General features: G+C 40.7%; 1 protein-coding gene and 1 long non-coding RNA gene across 3 annotated transcripts in view; one reads left to right on the top strand and one right to left on the bottom strand.

Annotated features, from left to right (window-relative positions):
• capn10 (calpain 10) overlaps positions 1–12,842 on the top strand; it is a 43,308-nt gene extending 30,466 nt beyond the window's left edge. Inside the window, exons 11-13 of one of the 2 annotated variants that reach the window (XM_033032126.1) lie at positions 377–573; positions 2,793–2,838; positions 9,593–12,842. In XM_033032126.1, coding sequence (XP_032888017.1) covers positions 377–573; positions 2,793–2,838; positions 9,593–9,622 — 273 coding nt within the window. In that variant the 3' untranslated portion in view covers positions 9,623–12,842. Of the gene's footprint in view, positions 1–376; positions 574–2,792; positions 2,839–6,470; positions 7,238–9,592 lie in introns of those variants that run through there. The other variant, XM_033032125.1, reaches the window with a different exon arrangement.
• Positions 374–2,397, bottom strand: LOC116980057. The gene is made up of 2 exons (XR_004413844.1): positions 2,308–2,397; positions 374–1,395 (listed from the first exon to the last, which is right to left on the bottom strand). It is a non-coding gene; the product is annotated as an uncharacterized LOC116980057 (long non-coding RNA).
• Positions 12,843–17,682: the final 4,840 nt, after the last annotated feature.

Genomic DNA, 17,682 nt, shown 5'->3' with positions numbered 1-17,682 from the left:
AAAGAAACCTCCTTTATCTCAATAAAGATGAAAATAATAAATAAACCTTCTAATGTTATCCCACAGTCAAACCCAAATTAAATTAATTATTTTAAAAGTTCTACTTTTGGTTCATTTGTATTCAGAAAATACAGCTGTTGACTTGCCCGCGACTCTGTATAGCAACTCTGAACAAGATGCGTTGAATAATTTGCCTAAAATTCCTCCAAGTCTTGTTTTATTTAATTCCTTTAGTATTCTGCATCACTGATTTCCATTACATTGTTCCTCCCCTGTTCTTACAGTGGGTTAAGAGCCCATTTCCACCTTAGTTACTGAAGTTACTGCTTCAATATTAACCGGTGGTGCTGTCTTTCATTTGTGTTGTTTTGTACAGATCGACACCACGAAAAATATAAATCAAGTATCTTGTCAGCTTGTGGAACCAGTGATGAGTTGCGTGCCTCATCGATACACGCAAGAAGTAACCCAACTTTGCAGTCTGACAGAAGGAAATTATGTGATTGTTCCTTCCACATATCTACCTGATAGTGAAGCACAATTCACAGTCACCATAGAAATAAAAATAGACAGGTGAGAATACAAAATGTATTCAATCCATACACTTTCTTATTGACCTGTGGTATTGATTTCTTAAATTTTGTTTAAAAATAACACTGTTATATTTCCCTCAGCTTGTTAATATTGTTGTCCTTTTCCATTTGCATGAGATATCATTCAATTTGTGGCCAAACACCATGTGCCAATACAAACCATATGCAAATTTAAAATACAGTTTGAATAGTATAATCTGTTACAAAAATACAATCAAGATTTAAGAATAGTCGGATCATTTAGCTTCAACCAATCACCCTGGGAGAGACAAGGATTTTATTTGTTGCATCCATCATAGATTTATACCTATTTTTCCCTCCGGCACGACACTATATTCTTCACATCTTTCAGTGAGAAGAGATATTAATCAGAGCTGGACCAAATATGAACAGTTAGAGTTAGAGGCAAAGTCCACTAAGTTAATTTCTTCTTGAAACATAGACCGGCACAGAAGAGTTGCTGTTTTACAGTGCCAGAGAGGCAGACTACGGGTGCTGTCTGTGTGGAGTTTGTATGTTCTCCCTGTGGGTTTTCTCTGGCTGCTCCGGCTTCCTCCCACATTCTAACGAGAGTCCTCACCCTTGAGTTAATAGCAGCAAATGAATAGCCTTCTGCATCCGACAAAGAGAAATGTGAACTCAGCCGACTCTCAGTTTCAGACAATCTTTTTCCAAACGAGGTATACAAGTACAAGATGTGTCCATTTTTAAGATCCCTTGGGCATGAGAGAGAAATTCACTTCAAGATGAGCTCTAGCTATGCATTTGGATTGACAATTTTGCATTTCTGTTTTGGAGGCATCTGTTTAAAATGTAACGAAAAACCCACTGAACAGCATTAACAGAAACAAGTTATTATTTGCAGTTTTAGAAAAAAAAAAGTAGAAATGATTTTGTTCAACAAAATGCCTAACTCAAGTTAAACGTTAAAACAAATAGTAATTACCCAACAAAAAAATCATATTCATCAGTGTCATCAAATTAATTAAATTCATCTATATTCAATTACTAGATCTAAGCATCTATCCCATTCTTAAGAAAAGGCTAAAAATATATATTTTTAAATAGCCAAAGTATCCAAATAACAAACTGATCCCATTCACACAAGAATTCACAATATAACATGATTTTTAAAACTCACTTTGTCATGAATTTGTATGCCATATGGAAGGAATTGAATTTTTAATTCCCATAAATTTTACTCTGTTGGTTTATAACACTGCAGCAGGCAAGGGCAGTTTTACACAGACATTTGTTCAAAATCCAGAAACATCCACTCTCAAGATAATCAAAATTATTATTTTTTGCACAATCATGTCATAAGAACATCTAAATTATCTATATTTTGTGTAATTGTCTATCCATGATCAATATTTTCATACTAAACGTCAGACAGTAAAACTATGTACTGTGGAAGTTTTCAGTCAGATATTTAGTATGCAAATATTGATCATGGATAGACAATAACACAAAATGTAGATAATTTAGATGTTCTCATGACATGATTATGCAGAAAAATAATGAATTTTATTATCTTGAGAGTGGATGTTTCTGGATTGTGATAGATCGGAATGTGGCCGCTGCCATGATTTAAGCCCCGATATCAGCGGGCAAGACACGGCCGATATCGGGGCCTAAATAACATATTTCACATCTTCAGATTAAAATGAAATTACACCAAAAAGCAAGATAAGATGTTAAATAAACGACATACCTTTTGTTTTGTCCTGCACTTGCGATCCGTGATGTTGAAGGCGTTAGAAGTCTTGTTTAACTTTAATCCAGCGATGCAATCGACCAGCAACATTTTTAAAAAAACAGGATCGCAGAACTAATTTTCTTCATCAGCTTGTAGTCCGAGCAAATCCCTCTCCGACAACCAATACAAACCTGCATTTTAATCCCCCCCCGCGCCCCCACAACCTCCGGAATCGTACACACAGGCAGTGGGCAGATCTGGAGTGCCACTGATGGTAGGACTTTGTAACAACGCTACTCTTTGGGAATGAGTTGGTTCAGTTTGGTTGCCTATTTTCTATCGAGTCACTGGAGTGTCACACCCCAGGCACTCCATTACTACAAATTGGGTTGATTTGTACTTACAAAATTTTTGTTCTGATATTAATCAGTATTATTTTAGGTTATATAATGTAATAGATTATTTGATGTGAAATAATGTTATGTTTATTGTGGATTTAGGGAGCCATTCCAATGTCAGGAGAACTTAGGAGAAATAATCAAAGAGGTATGATGGATCTTTTATTCTCTTGAGACATGCACTAGTATATCAAGCAAAACAAAATGGAACACTGCATTATTCGATAATTAACTGTATTCTGGAAAGTACGAGATATAATTAATTTTATTTCTGCTTTTGTCTATCTCACTGAACAAACCAATTATTTACCTTCTGACAGGGAAAGACATTTCAGCAAATATTATTCTCAATCAGCTCCATCGACAGTGCTTTTCCCATTTTGTGGTGACGTCTGTCCCCTACAATACCCAAGGGAACCTAGGTCCTTATTTTTCTACCTTGCCTACCTTTTACTCTTTTCTTCAAAATTTGATTTTATTATTCTAAGTTGATATCCAGGACCCAAAAGAACCCCACTTGTGAAAATAAATCCCAGATTGAATTTGGTTGAGCCAACTGAGGACAAATAAGTGTAAAGGAGAATTTGTTCACACTATAGATATGACCAGGAGATTGTGTAGCATGATTTGTTTTCATAGCAGTCTCAGCAAACAAACTGTGCTCCCATATGGCAGCTCTTCACTAGCACAACAATATTTTTAAAATAATTATTAGGCCTCAAACCTGTGGTTCTTATTTATATTCAGTTATTTCCCTTTTGCAGTTGTCATATGATAAATATAAGCACCAAAAACATGAATTCCTTGTACTGATAAATACAAGTTCACAAGTTTTGGCCCATCGTGTCAACTCCACCATTCAATCATGACTGATCTCTGCCTCCTAATCCCATTTTCCTGCCTTCTCCCCATAACCCTTGACACCTGTTCCAATCAAGAATTTTTCTATCTCTGTCTTAAAAATATCTACTGACGGCCTCCAAGGCCCTCTGTGACAATGAGTTCCACAGATTAACTACCCACTGGCTAAAGAAGTTCCTCCTCACCTCCTTCCTAAATGAGCGTCCTTTAATTCTGAGGCTAAAACCTCTGGTCGTCGACTCTCCCACCAATGGAAACATCCTTTCCACATCCACTCTACAGAAACATAGAAAATAGCTGCAGAAGTAGGCCATTTGGCCCTTTCAGCCAGCACCGCCATTCAATATGATCATGGCTGATCATCCAAAATCAGTACCCCGTTCCTGCTTTTTCCCCATATAAAGGCATAGACTGTGCATCAACCCGATCTATTCCTCTCAGGATTTTATACACTTGATTCCTTTAGCACCTAAGAGCTAAATCTAACTCTCTCTTGAAAACATCCAGTGAATTGGCCTCCACTGCCTTCTGTGGCAGAGAATTCCACAGATTCACAACTCTGGGTTAAAAGGTTTTTCCTCATCTCAGTCCTCAATGGCCTACCCCATATTCCTAAACTGCGACCCCTGGTTCTGGACTTCCCCCAACATCGTGAAAAATTTTCCTGCATCTAGCCTGTCCAATCCTTTAAGAATTGTACATGGTTTTATAAGATCCCCTCGCATCCTTCTAAATTCCAGTGAATACAAGCCCAGTCAACCCATTCTTTCATCAAATGTCAGTCGCGCCATCCAGGGAATTAACCTGGTTAACCTACACTACCCTCCCTCAATAGCAATAATGTCCTTCCTCAAATTAGGAGACCAGAACTGCGCAGAATACTCCAGGTGCGGTCTCACCAAGGCTCTGTACAACTGCTGTAGGACCTCCTTGCTCATAAACTCAAATCCTCTTGCAATGAAGGCCAACATGCCATTAGCTTTATTCACTGCCTGCTGTACCTGCATGCTTACTTTCAGTGACTGATGTACAAGGACACCCAGACCTCGTTGCACCTCCCCTTTTCCTAATCTTATACCATTCAGATAATAATGTTAGCATCATCTGCAAACTTGGCCACAAAGCCTTCAATCCTCTTATCCAAATCATTAATATATAACTTGAAGAGGAGCAACTCCATCACTGACCCTTATAGAACTCCACTAGTCACTGGCAGCCAACCTGAAAAAGCGCCTTTTAGTGCAACACTCTGCCTTATGCCATCCACCCAACCCACTATCCATGCTACACAAAATTGCTGGAGAAACTCAGCGGGTGCAGCAGCATCTATGGAGCGAAGGAAATAGGCGACGTTTCGGGCCGAAACCCTTCTTCAGACTGATGGGGGGTGGGGGGGAGAAGGAAGGAAAAGGGGGAGGAGGTGGAGCCCGAGGGCGGGCGGATGGGAGGGTGGGAGGAGACAGCTAGAGGGTTAAGGAAGGGGAGGAGACAGCAAGGGCTAGCAAAATTGGGAGAATTCAATGTTAATGCCATCCGGACGCAAGGTCCCCAGGCGGAATATGAGGTGCTGTTCCTCCAATTTCCGCTGTTGCTCACTCTGGCAATGGAGGAGACCCAGGACAGAGAGGTCGGATTGGGAATGGGAGGGGGAGTTGAAGTGCTGAGCCACCGGGAGGTCAGGTTGGTTATTGCGGACTGAGCGGAGGTGTTCGGCGAAACGATCGCCCAACCTCCGCTTAGTCTCACCGATGTAAATCAGCTGACATCTAGAGCAGCGGATGCAGTAGATGAGGTTGGAGGAGATACAGGTGAACCTTTGTCGCACCTGGAACGACTGCTTGGGTCCTTGAATGGAGTCGAGGGGGGAGGTGAAGGGACAGGTGTTGCATTTCTTGCGGTTGCAACCATACTATCCATGCTAGTATCTTCCCTTTAATACCATCGTCCCTAGCAGCATGACGTGCAGCACCTTATCGAAGACCTTCTGAAAATCTAGGTAAACAACATCTACAGGCTCCCCTTTGTCTGTCCTGCTATTAACATCCTCAAAGAACTCCAGCAGATTCGTTTGGCAAGATCTTCCCTTCACAAAACCTATGACGAAATACTAGGGGAATGTAGCTGCAAGTGTAATTTGTAACTTCATTGTAACTTCAAGAACAAGATGCAAATTCATTGGGTAGCTGTGCATTTTCTTGCTTGTGTCTTTTTACTTTGATAAACTGTTGGTTATAATCCTTCTCTTTTAAAGTTATTAGTCTTTGTCATATCTTTTTCACTTCAATGTGGCTTGAAAAGACTTAAACCAGCAAAATATGTTCAAAGTATTAATGCTTTTGGCTAGATGGAGAGCTGTAAACTTGTGGGGAAAGTTCATAAAAGGAAAGTCTATGTATCACCCTTTTAAAATATGTGATTACAATGTCCCCAAAGTGACATGTTTTACTGGCATTATATAAATACTATTTTTCAAAATGTACTAACAATACCTTATTTCCTCCAGAAGAGTGCACTGTAGCCCAAGATTTGTTGCTACGGTATGGTCAAGTGGCTGAAAGCACAGCAGCATTTCTTTTCTGATATTGGTCATTTGTTGTACTTTTAATGTGAATTCAGTGCTGTATTTTAATTGCTTTAATCTGTTAAGACACTGTTTGAGATAACCATTCATATTCCATTTACATTGAAAGTATAGGATTGGTATGAAACAATTTATTTTTCCCATTCAACATGAATAACTTGCAGGTGATTATCTGATTATGATTTGATGAATCGGAACAGAATCCAGTGAGGGAAACCCCACTGATGTGGACATTGGAGAGGATTTAGACAAAGATTATCTTATGAGTCATGCTGAACACTGCCGTCAGGTTAAGAAGGGAGTGACCGTTAAAGACAGATATATAAAAATTATTTTAGATGCTGGGACAAAGCAGAAAACTTGATGAAGTTGTGGAAGCAATCAAGGACTTCCAGGAGGAGAGCTATTTGGTCGTTTGAACGGATGGAGAGTTGAAGAATGGGGTATAACACGGGGGAATGTCACACAAGCCTCTGTGGTCGCACTAGTATGCAGACAATGCTTGTATTTTTGCGTGGTTGGAGGCTAAGTGCCAGGTCCGTGTCATCTCGTTCACTGAAGCATATAAGAGAATGGGCATTGCGCTCAACATCTGCAGGACAAAGGTCGTCGGCCAACCTCCCGTCCACTGCAACACAAAGCCCTCCAGCAGTGAATGTTCACAGTGGGAGGCTAAACATGGACCATTTCCTGTATCTTAGCAGCCACTTCTCAGAAAGCAACTATGATGGAATTCTTCATTGCCATCAGTGCACAAGCACACCCTTTATCTGCTGAGGAAAGGGATATTTGAAGAGAAAGACCTCAAACCCAACACAAATCTCCTGATCTACCAGGAAGGGGTGATCTGCCCTTCTCTTATGCCCCTGAGACTTGAAGTACCTCCCAACATCAATGTCATCTCCCAGGCACCAGCACTGACGTCCCAGTTACACTTGGCCAGGTACATTGCATGAGCTTCATTTGTATGTCTGACATTAAGTTCCAAAACAGAGACTCTTTTCCAAGCTCTGTCACAGGAAGATGGAGGGAAGGAATCAAGGATTTGCTCAAAGCTTCCTTGATGAAATGCAACATCCCCACCTACTCCAAAGAATCACTGACCCATGGCCACACAAAGTGGAGATGGAACATTTGGCACAGCATTGAGAAATCCAACATCATGCAAAAGGAGCACATTATATAGTGCAGTGGAAGAATAGCACCAACCTCACAAACCATGTACCTACCCACTCTTGTCAGTCTCCTTCTGGTCCATCTCGAATTATCTGCAGTATCATGTTAGGAGTATAAATCACATTTGAACCCACAAAACCAAAGTAGAAGCAAATCACCCTCGACGCTGAGGAACTGTCCAGGGAGAAGGATGTGTTAACATTTCTTGGTCAAGAAGGCTTTCAGCACATTGGCCTTCATCAGTCAGAGTATTGAGTATAGAAGGTAGACACAAAATGCTGGAGTAACTCAGCGGGACAGGCAGCATCTCTGGAGAGAAGGAATGGGTGACGTTTCGGGTCGCTACCCTTCTTCAGACTGATGTCAGGGGAGTGGGCTGGACAGAGATAGAATGTAGTCGGAGACAGTAAGACTGGTGGGAGAACTGGGAAGGGGGAGGGGATGGAGAGAGAGGGAAAGCAAGGGCTACTTGAAGTAACGATAAGGCTGAAGGCTTTAGAGGGCAGAGAGCGGGAGTAATGAAATCAGAAATGGTGTGTGATATTAGGGGCTGGTGCTCGTCTGTGGGATTATGGTCCAAGGATAAGTAGGAGAAGGTGTCTGAGAGTTGTATAGAACTTGGGATGTTATGTTACAGCTGTACAAGACACTGATGAGGCTATAGTTGGAGTATTGTGTTCAGTTTTGGTCACCGTGCTGTAGGAAAGATGTTAAGCTGGAAAGAGTGCAGAGAAGATTTACAAGGATATTGCCAGGACCTGAGGGACTGAGCTATAGGGAGAGGTTGAGCCGGCTAGGACTGTGTTCTTTGGAGCGCAGGAGGATGAAAGGTGATCTTATAGAGGTGTATATGATCATGAGGGGAATAGATTAGGTAGATGCACAGAGTATTTTCCTCTGAGTTAAGGAATCAAGAACCAGAGGACAAAGATTTAAGGTGAGAGGGAAAAGATTAAATAGGAATCTGAGGGGCAACTTTTTCCATGCAGAGGATGGAGGTATATAGAATGAGCTGCCAGAGGAGGTACAGGTTATTGAGGCAGAACCCATAACAACATTTAAAATACATTTGGACAGGTACATGAGTGGGAAAGATTTAGAGCGATATGGGCCAAATGCAGGCTGGTGGGAAGTGTAGATGGAACACCTTGGTTGGCATGGGCAAGCTGGGCTGAAAGGCCTGTTTCCATGCTGTATGACTTGATGACTCTATATTTGTTTGTCTCTCACTATGCCATCTTGCAACATATTAGCCATAAAGAACCGCCACCGTTATATAGCATCTTTTACACAGCTGCAACAAAGTTCAGTAAACAAAATAAATGATGCCAAGCAATATTAAGATACAGCAAGGATTATCACAAAAGTCTTGATTAGACAGTTTTAAGAAGCAAATTAAAGGAGTACGGAGGATATGTTAGAGAGGAATAGAAAAGTGTAGATATTTGGAGTGTTCGAGAACTAAATAACACGACAGACTTAGGATGCAGCGTTGATGGTTTCAAACAGTCGAGAAATTTAAAATCAAGGCAAAACCTTTGATCTGAAATCAGCTTTGCTCTTTTGTAATTCTGTTTTCACTGGAGATTCATTTCATGAACGCAAAATAGTTTACCATAAAACTGAAAAGCAGAAGAGGTATTGTTGGTAGTAACACTGCTTATTCATTCAAAAAGAACAAGTTTAAATCTGAAGGCGGATCGCGACCCGAAACGTCCCCCATTCCTTCTCTCCAGAGATGCTGCCTTGTCCCGTTGAATTACTCCAGCATTTTGTGTCTACAATACAGGTTTGAATTACTGTTTTGGGAGGACATGTGGAGTTAGTAGAGAGAAATAGTTTTGAAATAAAAAATAAATTGATATATTGAACCTACACATATTTCCAGAATATGTTCAAGAAAAAAGTGTGTGTGTTGAAAGAGAATTATACATTTGTGCGTTGAAAGATAATTATATTTTTGGGTGCTTTAAAGGGACTCAATGAATTGTAGCAAAGCAAGAAATCACTTTTGACATTTAAGACGCTTTCTGTAAGATGTTTTTTTGGTAGTTTTTATGTGTGTTTTGTAACGCCAATTTTCATTGATTTTTCATACTTGGCTATTAATGAACATTCAGTGTTTGAATGAAGTGCCACTAATTTTTGGTAGGTTAATTTTACCATTAGACCAAAGGTTAGATTTTGCTACTTCCATACCTGTATGAAGATTTTTCTACAGTGAAGAGATTTTGATATTTATTTACAAGTACTAATAAATAACTTTCTCTTTTATTTCTATGAGGTCTCCTATACCTCAGTGATGCAGAGGTAGGATACAGATTCCAAATCCCACAAGCGCCAGTCTGAAAACAACAACAAAAAATCAGAAGAGTCATTCTGGAGACATTCACACTGTACAATTTTCACATCACAATGCCCAGCCTCCTTTGCATTAATAAAATGTGACAGGACTCGTCATTGTAAATAAGCAATTCTGCTTTAAGCAAGCTGGCAATGTGCTTGTTGCGCAGAAGTAAGAACAAAAGCTGCCCCAGAAGTGGACGCTACTTCAAAGAGTTAGTAGCTCTGCACGCAGCAATGGACAAAGAGCCGATCAGTCTCCTGCTGCTTTGATGTTATTGAAGGTAAATGAGAATGACATTTAAATTCAGTTTGTACTTTCAGCACACACCGTATTACACAGTTCACTGGGTTTTAAAGCTGCTGTGTTGTGACCTCAGGGCTGGATTTTTCCATCATTTTAGCAAAACTGGAACTTAGGCTGTTGTTCATTGATGCCATTGTTTTTCTTCTCCCAATTTGTTTGACATTGGATTGCATTAAGGTAGAATATGAACAAAAAAGGTACAGTGCCTTTTAGTGCATGAATAGCATTGCATTATGTTTTTCAGCGTGAGCAAATTCTGTGTGGTTGGAGACAAATCAATAACAAAATATTTAGTATTTGGTTTTTAAGTCAATGTGACATTATTTGGGTTTGTTCCATTGAGCATTGAACGTGACCTCGGCACTACATTACATGTATGAATAATGTATCATCGCTACCTGTGCAGACTGAATACTGACAGACATTGTTTACCTGATGTCACTCTAACAATTAAGTTACAGTGGAATAGATTAGGTACAATAAATATATTCCCAGTGTAGTTATAGACATTCTATATTGTAAAAGTGCCCAAAATGGATCAATTCTTGATCCAGTTTTAAATGAAATTTTCAGTAAGCTGATACAAGTTCTTCTGTATAAGTATTAACTGTTGTCTTTCAAGTTTTATCAGCCTAATACTCTTTAACCATTAAAATACATGCGAGGAAAACCCATGTTGGCAAGCATGGAAGGACAAAACTCTTTTCTTTGTATTTTATAAATCATCTTAATAGTTAATTCCACTGATTCTAAAATATTTTAGAAACTAAAATCACAAAATGATTTATCCCATTTATGTGAACCAAAAGTAGTTAGTGAAAGTTAAACCTTTCAAAAGGTTACTGACCCAAAACATTGACTATCCATGTTCTTCAGAGATGCTGCCTGAGCTGCTGAGTTACTCCAGCACTTTGTCTTTTTTTGTAAACCAGCATCCGCAGTTCCCTGTATCAAGCACAATTTTATTTCCTTTTTTGAAAGCGATGTAAAATTATATAGCCTGATTCGAGGAATTAAGCCATCCAAATAATTGCTAACAAGTAACATTCTTCTTTGTTTTTAATTACTTGTCTTTCCTTTCAGGGAATGCCATGAAGTAGTATAATTAACAACTGAATATTTATAATCTTCGTATTTTTAGAGGGAATGAAGCACAACTGTGCAAAAATTGATCTAATTTTACAGCATGCTGATGAAGCTTGATCAAGAATTATTTCAATGGATAAGTTGCATCTCAGATTGTCATTTTATGTTAATTTATATTTATTAAACTATCAAACTGTTGGAATTAATCTGAATAAGTTTGTAAACAATAACCTAAAATTCTTGGATTCTTGTCATAGCATTTGCCTATGAGCAGAAAAGGGCGGCACAGTGGAGCAGGGGTAGAGTCACTGTCTTGGAGCGCCAGAAACCCAGGTTTAAACCTGACCATCGGTGCGTCTGCACAGAGTTTGTACATTCTCCCTGTGACCGTGTGTGTAAATAGTGTTAGTGTAAGGGGTGATTGCTGGCCGGTGACGACTCGGTGGGCCGAAGGGCCTGTATCCGTACTGTATCTCTACAGTATCTCTAAAGCCAGAAAACTTGCATCAGTGGAGGAATAAGTTCAGAATTTACTGAATAAGTTCAGAATTAAATTATGATAAAACTATAAGAATTTGAAATGTATCCCTAATCTGCAAAATGGCTACCATCTCCAGGAAGTTGCATTAGAGTAGATAAATGTGTAAATCCAAAAAAATGTTATAATCACTTTTCCTCCAAAAAATAATTGCTTACAGTTTATGGTCAGATGAGGTTAATTTAATAATTAGATGTAACCTTTTTTTTAATTATATGCTTTTTTTGTAATATGTCATAAGGAATAGGAGTAGAATTAGGCCATTCGGCCCATCAAGTTTACTCCACCATTCAACCAAGGCTGATCTATCTCTCCCTCCTAACACCATTCTCCTGCCTTCTCCCATAACCTCTGCCACCTGTACTAATCAAGAACCTATCGATCTATGCCTTAAAAATATCCACTGACTTGGCCTCCACAGCCTTCTGTGGCAAAGAATTCCACAGATTCACCACCCTCTGACTAAAGAAATTTCTCCTCATCTCCTTCCTAAACTACGTCCTTTAATTCTGAGGCTATGACCTCTAGTCCTAGACTCTCACACTAGACTCACAAAACCTCTCCACGTCCACTGTATCCAAACCTTTTACTATTCTGTATATTTCAATGAGGTCCCCCTTCGTTCTTCTAAACTCCAGCTAGTCCAAGCCCATTGCCGACAAATGCTCATCATAAGTTAGCCTACTCATTCCTGGGATCATTCATGTAAACCTCCTCTGGACCCTCTCCAGAGCCAGCACATCCTTCCTCAGATATGGTGCCAAATATTGTTCACAATAATACAAATGCGGCCTTACCAGCGCCTCAACATTACATCCCTGTTTTTGTATACAAGTCCTCTTGAAATAAATGCTAGCATTGAGTTTACTTTCTTTACGACTGATTCGACTTGCAGATTAACTTTTTGGGAATCCTGTATCAGCACTCCCAAGTCCCTTTGCACCTCCGATTTCTGGATTCTCACCCCATTTAGAAAATCGTCAACGCATGTATGTTACACCTTAAGGTATAACTGAGTTTCCAAATGACATGTTCAGGCATTATTACCATTGACCATACTACATCCTCTGGGGCTAAAAATATAAATGTATGATTGCCATTCCTTTGGGAATTATTTTTCAAATTAAGTAGTTTTAACAAAGATTAATTTGTATTATTAATGTTTAATATTTATTTTGCCTTCATTTTATGTGTATGTCAATCGTTCTTTTCATGTTTGTAAAATGTTAAAGTTAAATAAAATCAACTCTTTTTACTTCATTTTGCTATGTGAATTTTTCAGCCTAGTTATTCAGCCAGCTTGTTGAGATTGGACAGAACTGATTGATTTGTCTGCTGATGGAGATATGAGATTCTTGAGGAAAAAATTAAAGTGTTCGAGGAATTCAGCAGATCACGGAGCCTCTGTGGAGGGAAATGGACACTTCAGGACAGGAGATGCAAGAAACAGCAGGTGCTAGAATCTTGTTACAAAAGCAGTGCTGGACGAACTCTGGAAGCTTTCTCCCCCTTCCCCTTTCCCCACCTCCCCTCCCCCACACCACCATCATCAGTCTGAAGAAAGGCTCCAGTACTGGAACTGGAACGTGTCATCTATCCATTTCCTCCACAGGTGCTGCCTGGCTAGTTGAGTTCCTCTAACACTGTTTTTTGATTCCCTGCTGAAGTTTGATTGCAAATCGTGTAGGAAACGGGAAAATCGTCTGAACAAAGCCAATTTAATATTTGTAGACAAGTTTCTTTAAGATCAGCAGGGAGTGCACTTCTTAAATACGGACTGTGAACGATGGACTGAGTTGAAGCAGAAGTTTTCGGGCAACAAGTTCAATCCAGGAGAGGGATTGCTGTGAGATTCCTACAGCAAAGACCCTGGGCGAGCAGAATCCTGCACTTTTTTTGGATGGCCGGTATTAAAAGTTTGTACAGTGCCTAGTACTATAAGAAACTGCATAAGGAATTCACGGGGTCTCATGGCCAATGAGGAGAATTAAACTTTTTGTCTGGTCTGTCCTGAAAAAACCCCACCCCTTTCTGGCCAGAGCACTAACATTGCCTGGCAGGAACTATTTTGGTTCATGCTGATTCCACTGCTGGAGGGTAAATTTTGGCAGGAATTTGGGAAGAGGTTGGTGGGTATGGAACAACTTTGAGAACCCTTTTTAGGAGTTGATGCCTGCAGGAATGTAATATTTCTGTGCTGTATTATTATATTGTATCATTCGGGCAATCTGATAGAAGTATATACAATTTCTAAGAGGCATGGATATGGTAGATGGTCTTTACCCCACGGTGGAAATGTCAAATACCAAAAAGCATTAGTTTAAGATGAGGGGAATAAATTTAAAGGAGATTTGAGGGGCAAAGTTTTTACAGAGTGGTGGGTGACTGGAACGTGTCATCGGTGGGAGTGGCAGAATCAGATATATTATCAACCTTTAAGAGGCATTTAGACGGACATGTGAACAGGCAGGGAATTGGGAGATGGGGACCAGGTGCAGACAGATGTGATTGGTATCATGGTCAGTGTAGACATTGGATCGAAGGGCCTGTTCATGTGCTATTAATATTCTATGTTCTGTTAGTTCCCTAAATGCCACAAGTGAAGGTAGCAGTTGGACTTCAATCATGTGGCACCAAGAAGATTAATCCTGCTGATTATGACAGCTGAACCTGTTCAGAAGACAGGTCAAAATTTATGGGATATCACCCAAAAACCTCCTGCCTGTTTTCCCATGTTTCTCAGAAATTATCTTTTCTCACTGCCGTTCTCCTTTTACGTATTTTTTGTATTTTGTATTTTTGCGACTCTTAAATAATCTAATCTATACTTAAATTTTCCTTTCAAGATAGGGAGAAACATATAGACCATTAAGCCTATTCCAGCCCGCAGAGCAACATCATTCCTCCATTTATTCCCTGCAGTCTATTAGAAACTATAGGCTGGTTAGCCTGACTACACTGGTTGGTAAGATTTTAGACTCAATTATAAAGGATGAGATTACGCAGTACTTAGTTTATGATAAAATAGGCCGAAGTGACAAATCTGCTGGAGTTCTTTGAGGAAGTTAATAGCAGGACAGACAGAGGGGAGGCTGTAGAAATTGTTTACCAAGATTTTCAGGAGGCCTTTGATAAGGTGTTGCACGTCAGGCTGATAGGGAAGATGAGAGCACATGTTATTACAGGGAAGATACTAGCATTGAAAGCGGGTTGGGTGGATGGCAGAAGGCAAAGAGTTGCAATAAAAGGGACCTTTTCAGGTTGGCCGCAAGGGTCGGTGCTGGGGCTGCTTCTCTTCACGGTGTTTATTAATGATTTGGATAAGGGGATTGAAGGCATTGTGGCCAAGTACGCAGAGGGGCAGGCAGTGTAGAGGAAGCAAGGACTCTGCAGAAGGACTTGGACAGGTTAGGAAAGTGGGCAGAGAAGTGGCAGATGGAATTCAGTATAGCAAAGTACGGAGTCATGCATTTTGGTAATAAGAATAAAGGCATAGATTATTTTCTAAATGGAGAGAGAATCCAGAAATCGGAAGTGCAAAGGGACTTGGGAAAGTTGGTGCAGGAACATATCTTGCGAACTGAATTTCTGGATGACATTAAATGCCAGTGTTTTCTCTAGATAGTCTATTTCCCAATATCCTGAGAAGTAGTCCACAGTGATCAAATAGTTCCTTCCATCCAAGTGGAACAAATCTGCACCCACCTTCGTCCATGGCCTCTCTGGAATTTCAGGGGAATGCAGTGTTTCTTTTGGTTGCTCTTTCGCTTGAGCTTGACACGTCTCACATTTCTGTACAAAGTCCTTGATTTCTGCACTTCCGAGCCAGTGCAGACATTCTCTTGCCCTTCTTAGACAGCCATTCACACCAATGTGGGAATCATGTACTTGTGTGATCATATCTCGTCTCCTGGCTTTAGGGATGATTACTCTCTCTCCTCTGAAGATGAGGTCATCTCCAACACTCAGCTCGACCCTCACATGGAAATAGGAGATAAGTTCTGGGTCAACATCCTTCTTGTTCTCTGGCCAACCTCGTTTGATTACCTCTTGCAGTCTCTGCATAGTCTCATCTTTTTTTGTTGCATCCTTTTGCCATTTAGCAGAGGCTGTGATATTGGGATGTCCCTTGCTAGGTTTACAGTCTCCAGTTCTCTCATGGTCTTGCCAGTCTGAATATATGCTCTGCTCAGTGTGTCCGCAAGCTGCAACTCCTTCCCTGGTCTGTATCTTATTGTCACATCATATGTCTGCGGCCTCACCAGCATCCTCTGCAATCTTTTTGGTGCACGATGAAGTGGTTTTGTGACGATTATCTCCAGTGGCTTATGGTCTGACTGCACATTCACTGGACTTCCATATATGTACACATGGAACCTCTCGAGACCAAACACCACTGCCAACAATTCTTTTTCTATTTGTGCATATCTGGTCTCCACATCCGTCAGGGCCCTGCTGGCATAGGCAACTGGATGGCCCTCCTGCATCAGCGCCGCACCAAGTCCAGTTTCTGTAATGTCTGTAATGTCAGCTCCTTGTATGGATCATAGTATCTGAGTACTGGCTCTGCAGTTACTACCTTCTTTATTTCCATCACCGCCCTGTCATGCACCTCTGCCCACCACCAAACTACATCCATCTGTGTCAGCTTGTGTAGCGGTTCACATAGGTCGCTTAATCCAGGAAGGAATTTGCTGAAGTATTTAACAAATCCAATAAATCGCTGAACTCCTTGGACATCTGTTGGGTTAGGCATCTGTAGCGCTGCTTCTACCTTTCCTTGATCTGGTTTAAGTCCTGTAGCAGGGACTCCATGTCCTGTGAAAGTGACTTCCTTCACCTTCAGCTTTGCGTTCTCTATGTTGAGCTTCAGGTTTCTGTCACCACATCTCTCCATCAGAGCTCTGACCTTCCTGTCATAGTCTCTTTCTGCTTCCTCTGCAGTTTTTCCTTTCCTAAACACTAGGATGTCGTCAGCAACAGACCTCACTCCTTCCAGGCCCTCCAACACTTGGTTATGTCGTCGCTGGAACTCTTCAGGGGGCGTGGACAGACCAAATGGCATGCGTCTCCATCTATATCTGGTATATCTGGTGTGTTAAATGTCGTAAGCTGTGAACTCTCATCATCCAGTTCCACATGCCAAACCCCATTCTTGGCGTCAAACGTACTAAAGACCTTGGCGTCATTCAGGTCTGTGAAGACGTCTTTGATCGTCGTCATTGGGTAATGACTTCTTTTCAACCCCTTGTTCAGATCCCTCGGATCTAAACACACTCTCAACTTTCCATTTTCTTTCTACACACACAAGGCTGGATACCCATGGAGTGTGTGTCTCTACTGGGGCAATTATTTCAGCTTCTGTTAGTCTGTCTAACTCCTCTTTCAGCTTATTCTGTAAGGCTACAGGAACTCTTCATGGTGGCTAGATCACCGACGTTACGCTGCAGATGGTACTTGCCCTCAAATTTAACTGTCCCTTCAAACACATCAGCATACTCGGCCATCAGTCTTTCCTTGCTCAGAGGAATTTCACTGCCATTCAATGTCATTATGTTCTCTTTACAGTCTGAGATGAGCCCCATCTGCTGGGCTGCCCTGCTTCCCAGAATTGGAATGCAGTCTTCCTCCAGGACTACAAATTCTACTTTGTATTTCCTTCCATTCTTTGGGTTCACTAGTTTCACCTTGCTTTTTCCAAGAGGCACCACAGTCGTATTGTTGTACATCGACAATACTTGCTTGGTTTCATCCACATCCTTTGCATGCATCTTGGGAATGATGTTACATGTGGCTCCACTGTCCACCTGGAATTTTACTTCCTTCGCTACCCTCAACACTGTGCAAACTCTCTGCTTTTACTGCTTCTGGTTGCAGTTCATTTTTCTTATGGCATTTGAAACACTCCTGGCCAGATGCCGGACATTTCTCCTTCTTCCTCTCATGTTTGTATCCGCAGTATTTGCACTATGGTTGGCTGATATCTTGCCCCTCTTGTCTCAGTGCACCGACATCTTGTCGTTGGTCACCAACCATATTAGGGGTAACTTACTGAAGTTCACATAACAACATGTCTTTGGCATCCAGGAGAAAACTGGAA

Source organism: Amblyraja radiata, chromosome 13, assembly GCF_010909765.2.
Source record: "Amblyraja radiata isolate CabotCenter1 chromosome 13, sAmbRad1.1.pri, whole genome shotgun sequence".
NCBI lineage: Eukaryota > Metazoa > Chordata > Chondrichthyes > Rajiformes > Rajidae > Amblyraja > Amblyraja radiata.
This window is presented reverse-complemented; position numbering and strand designations above follow the sequence as displayed.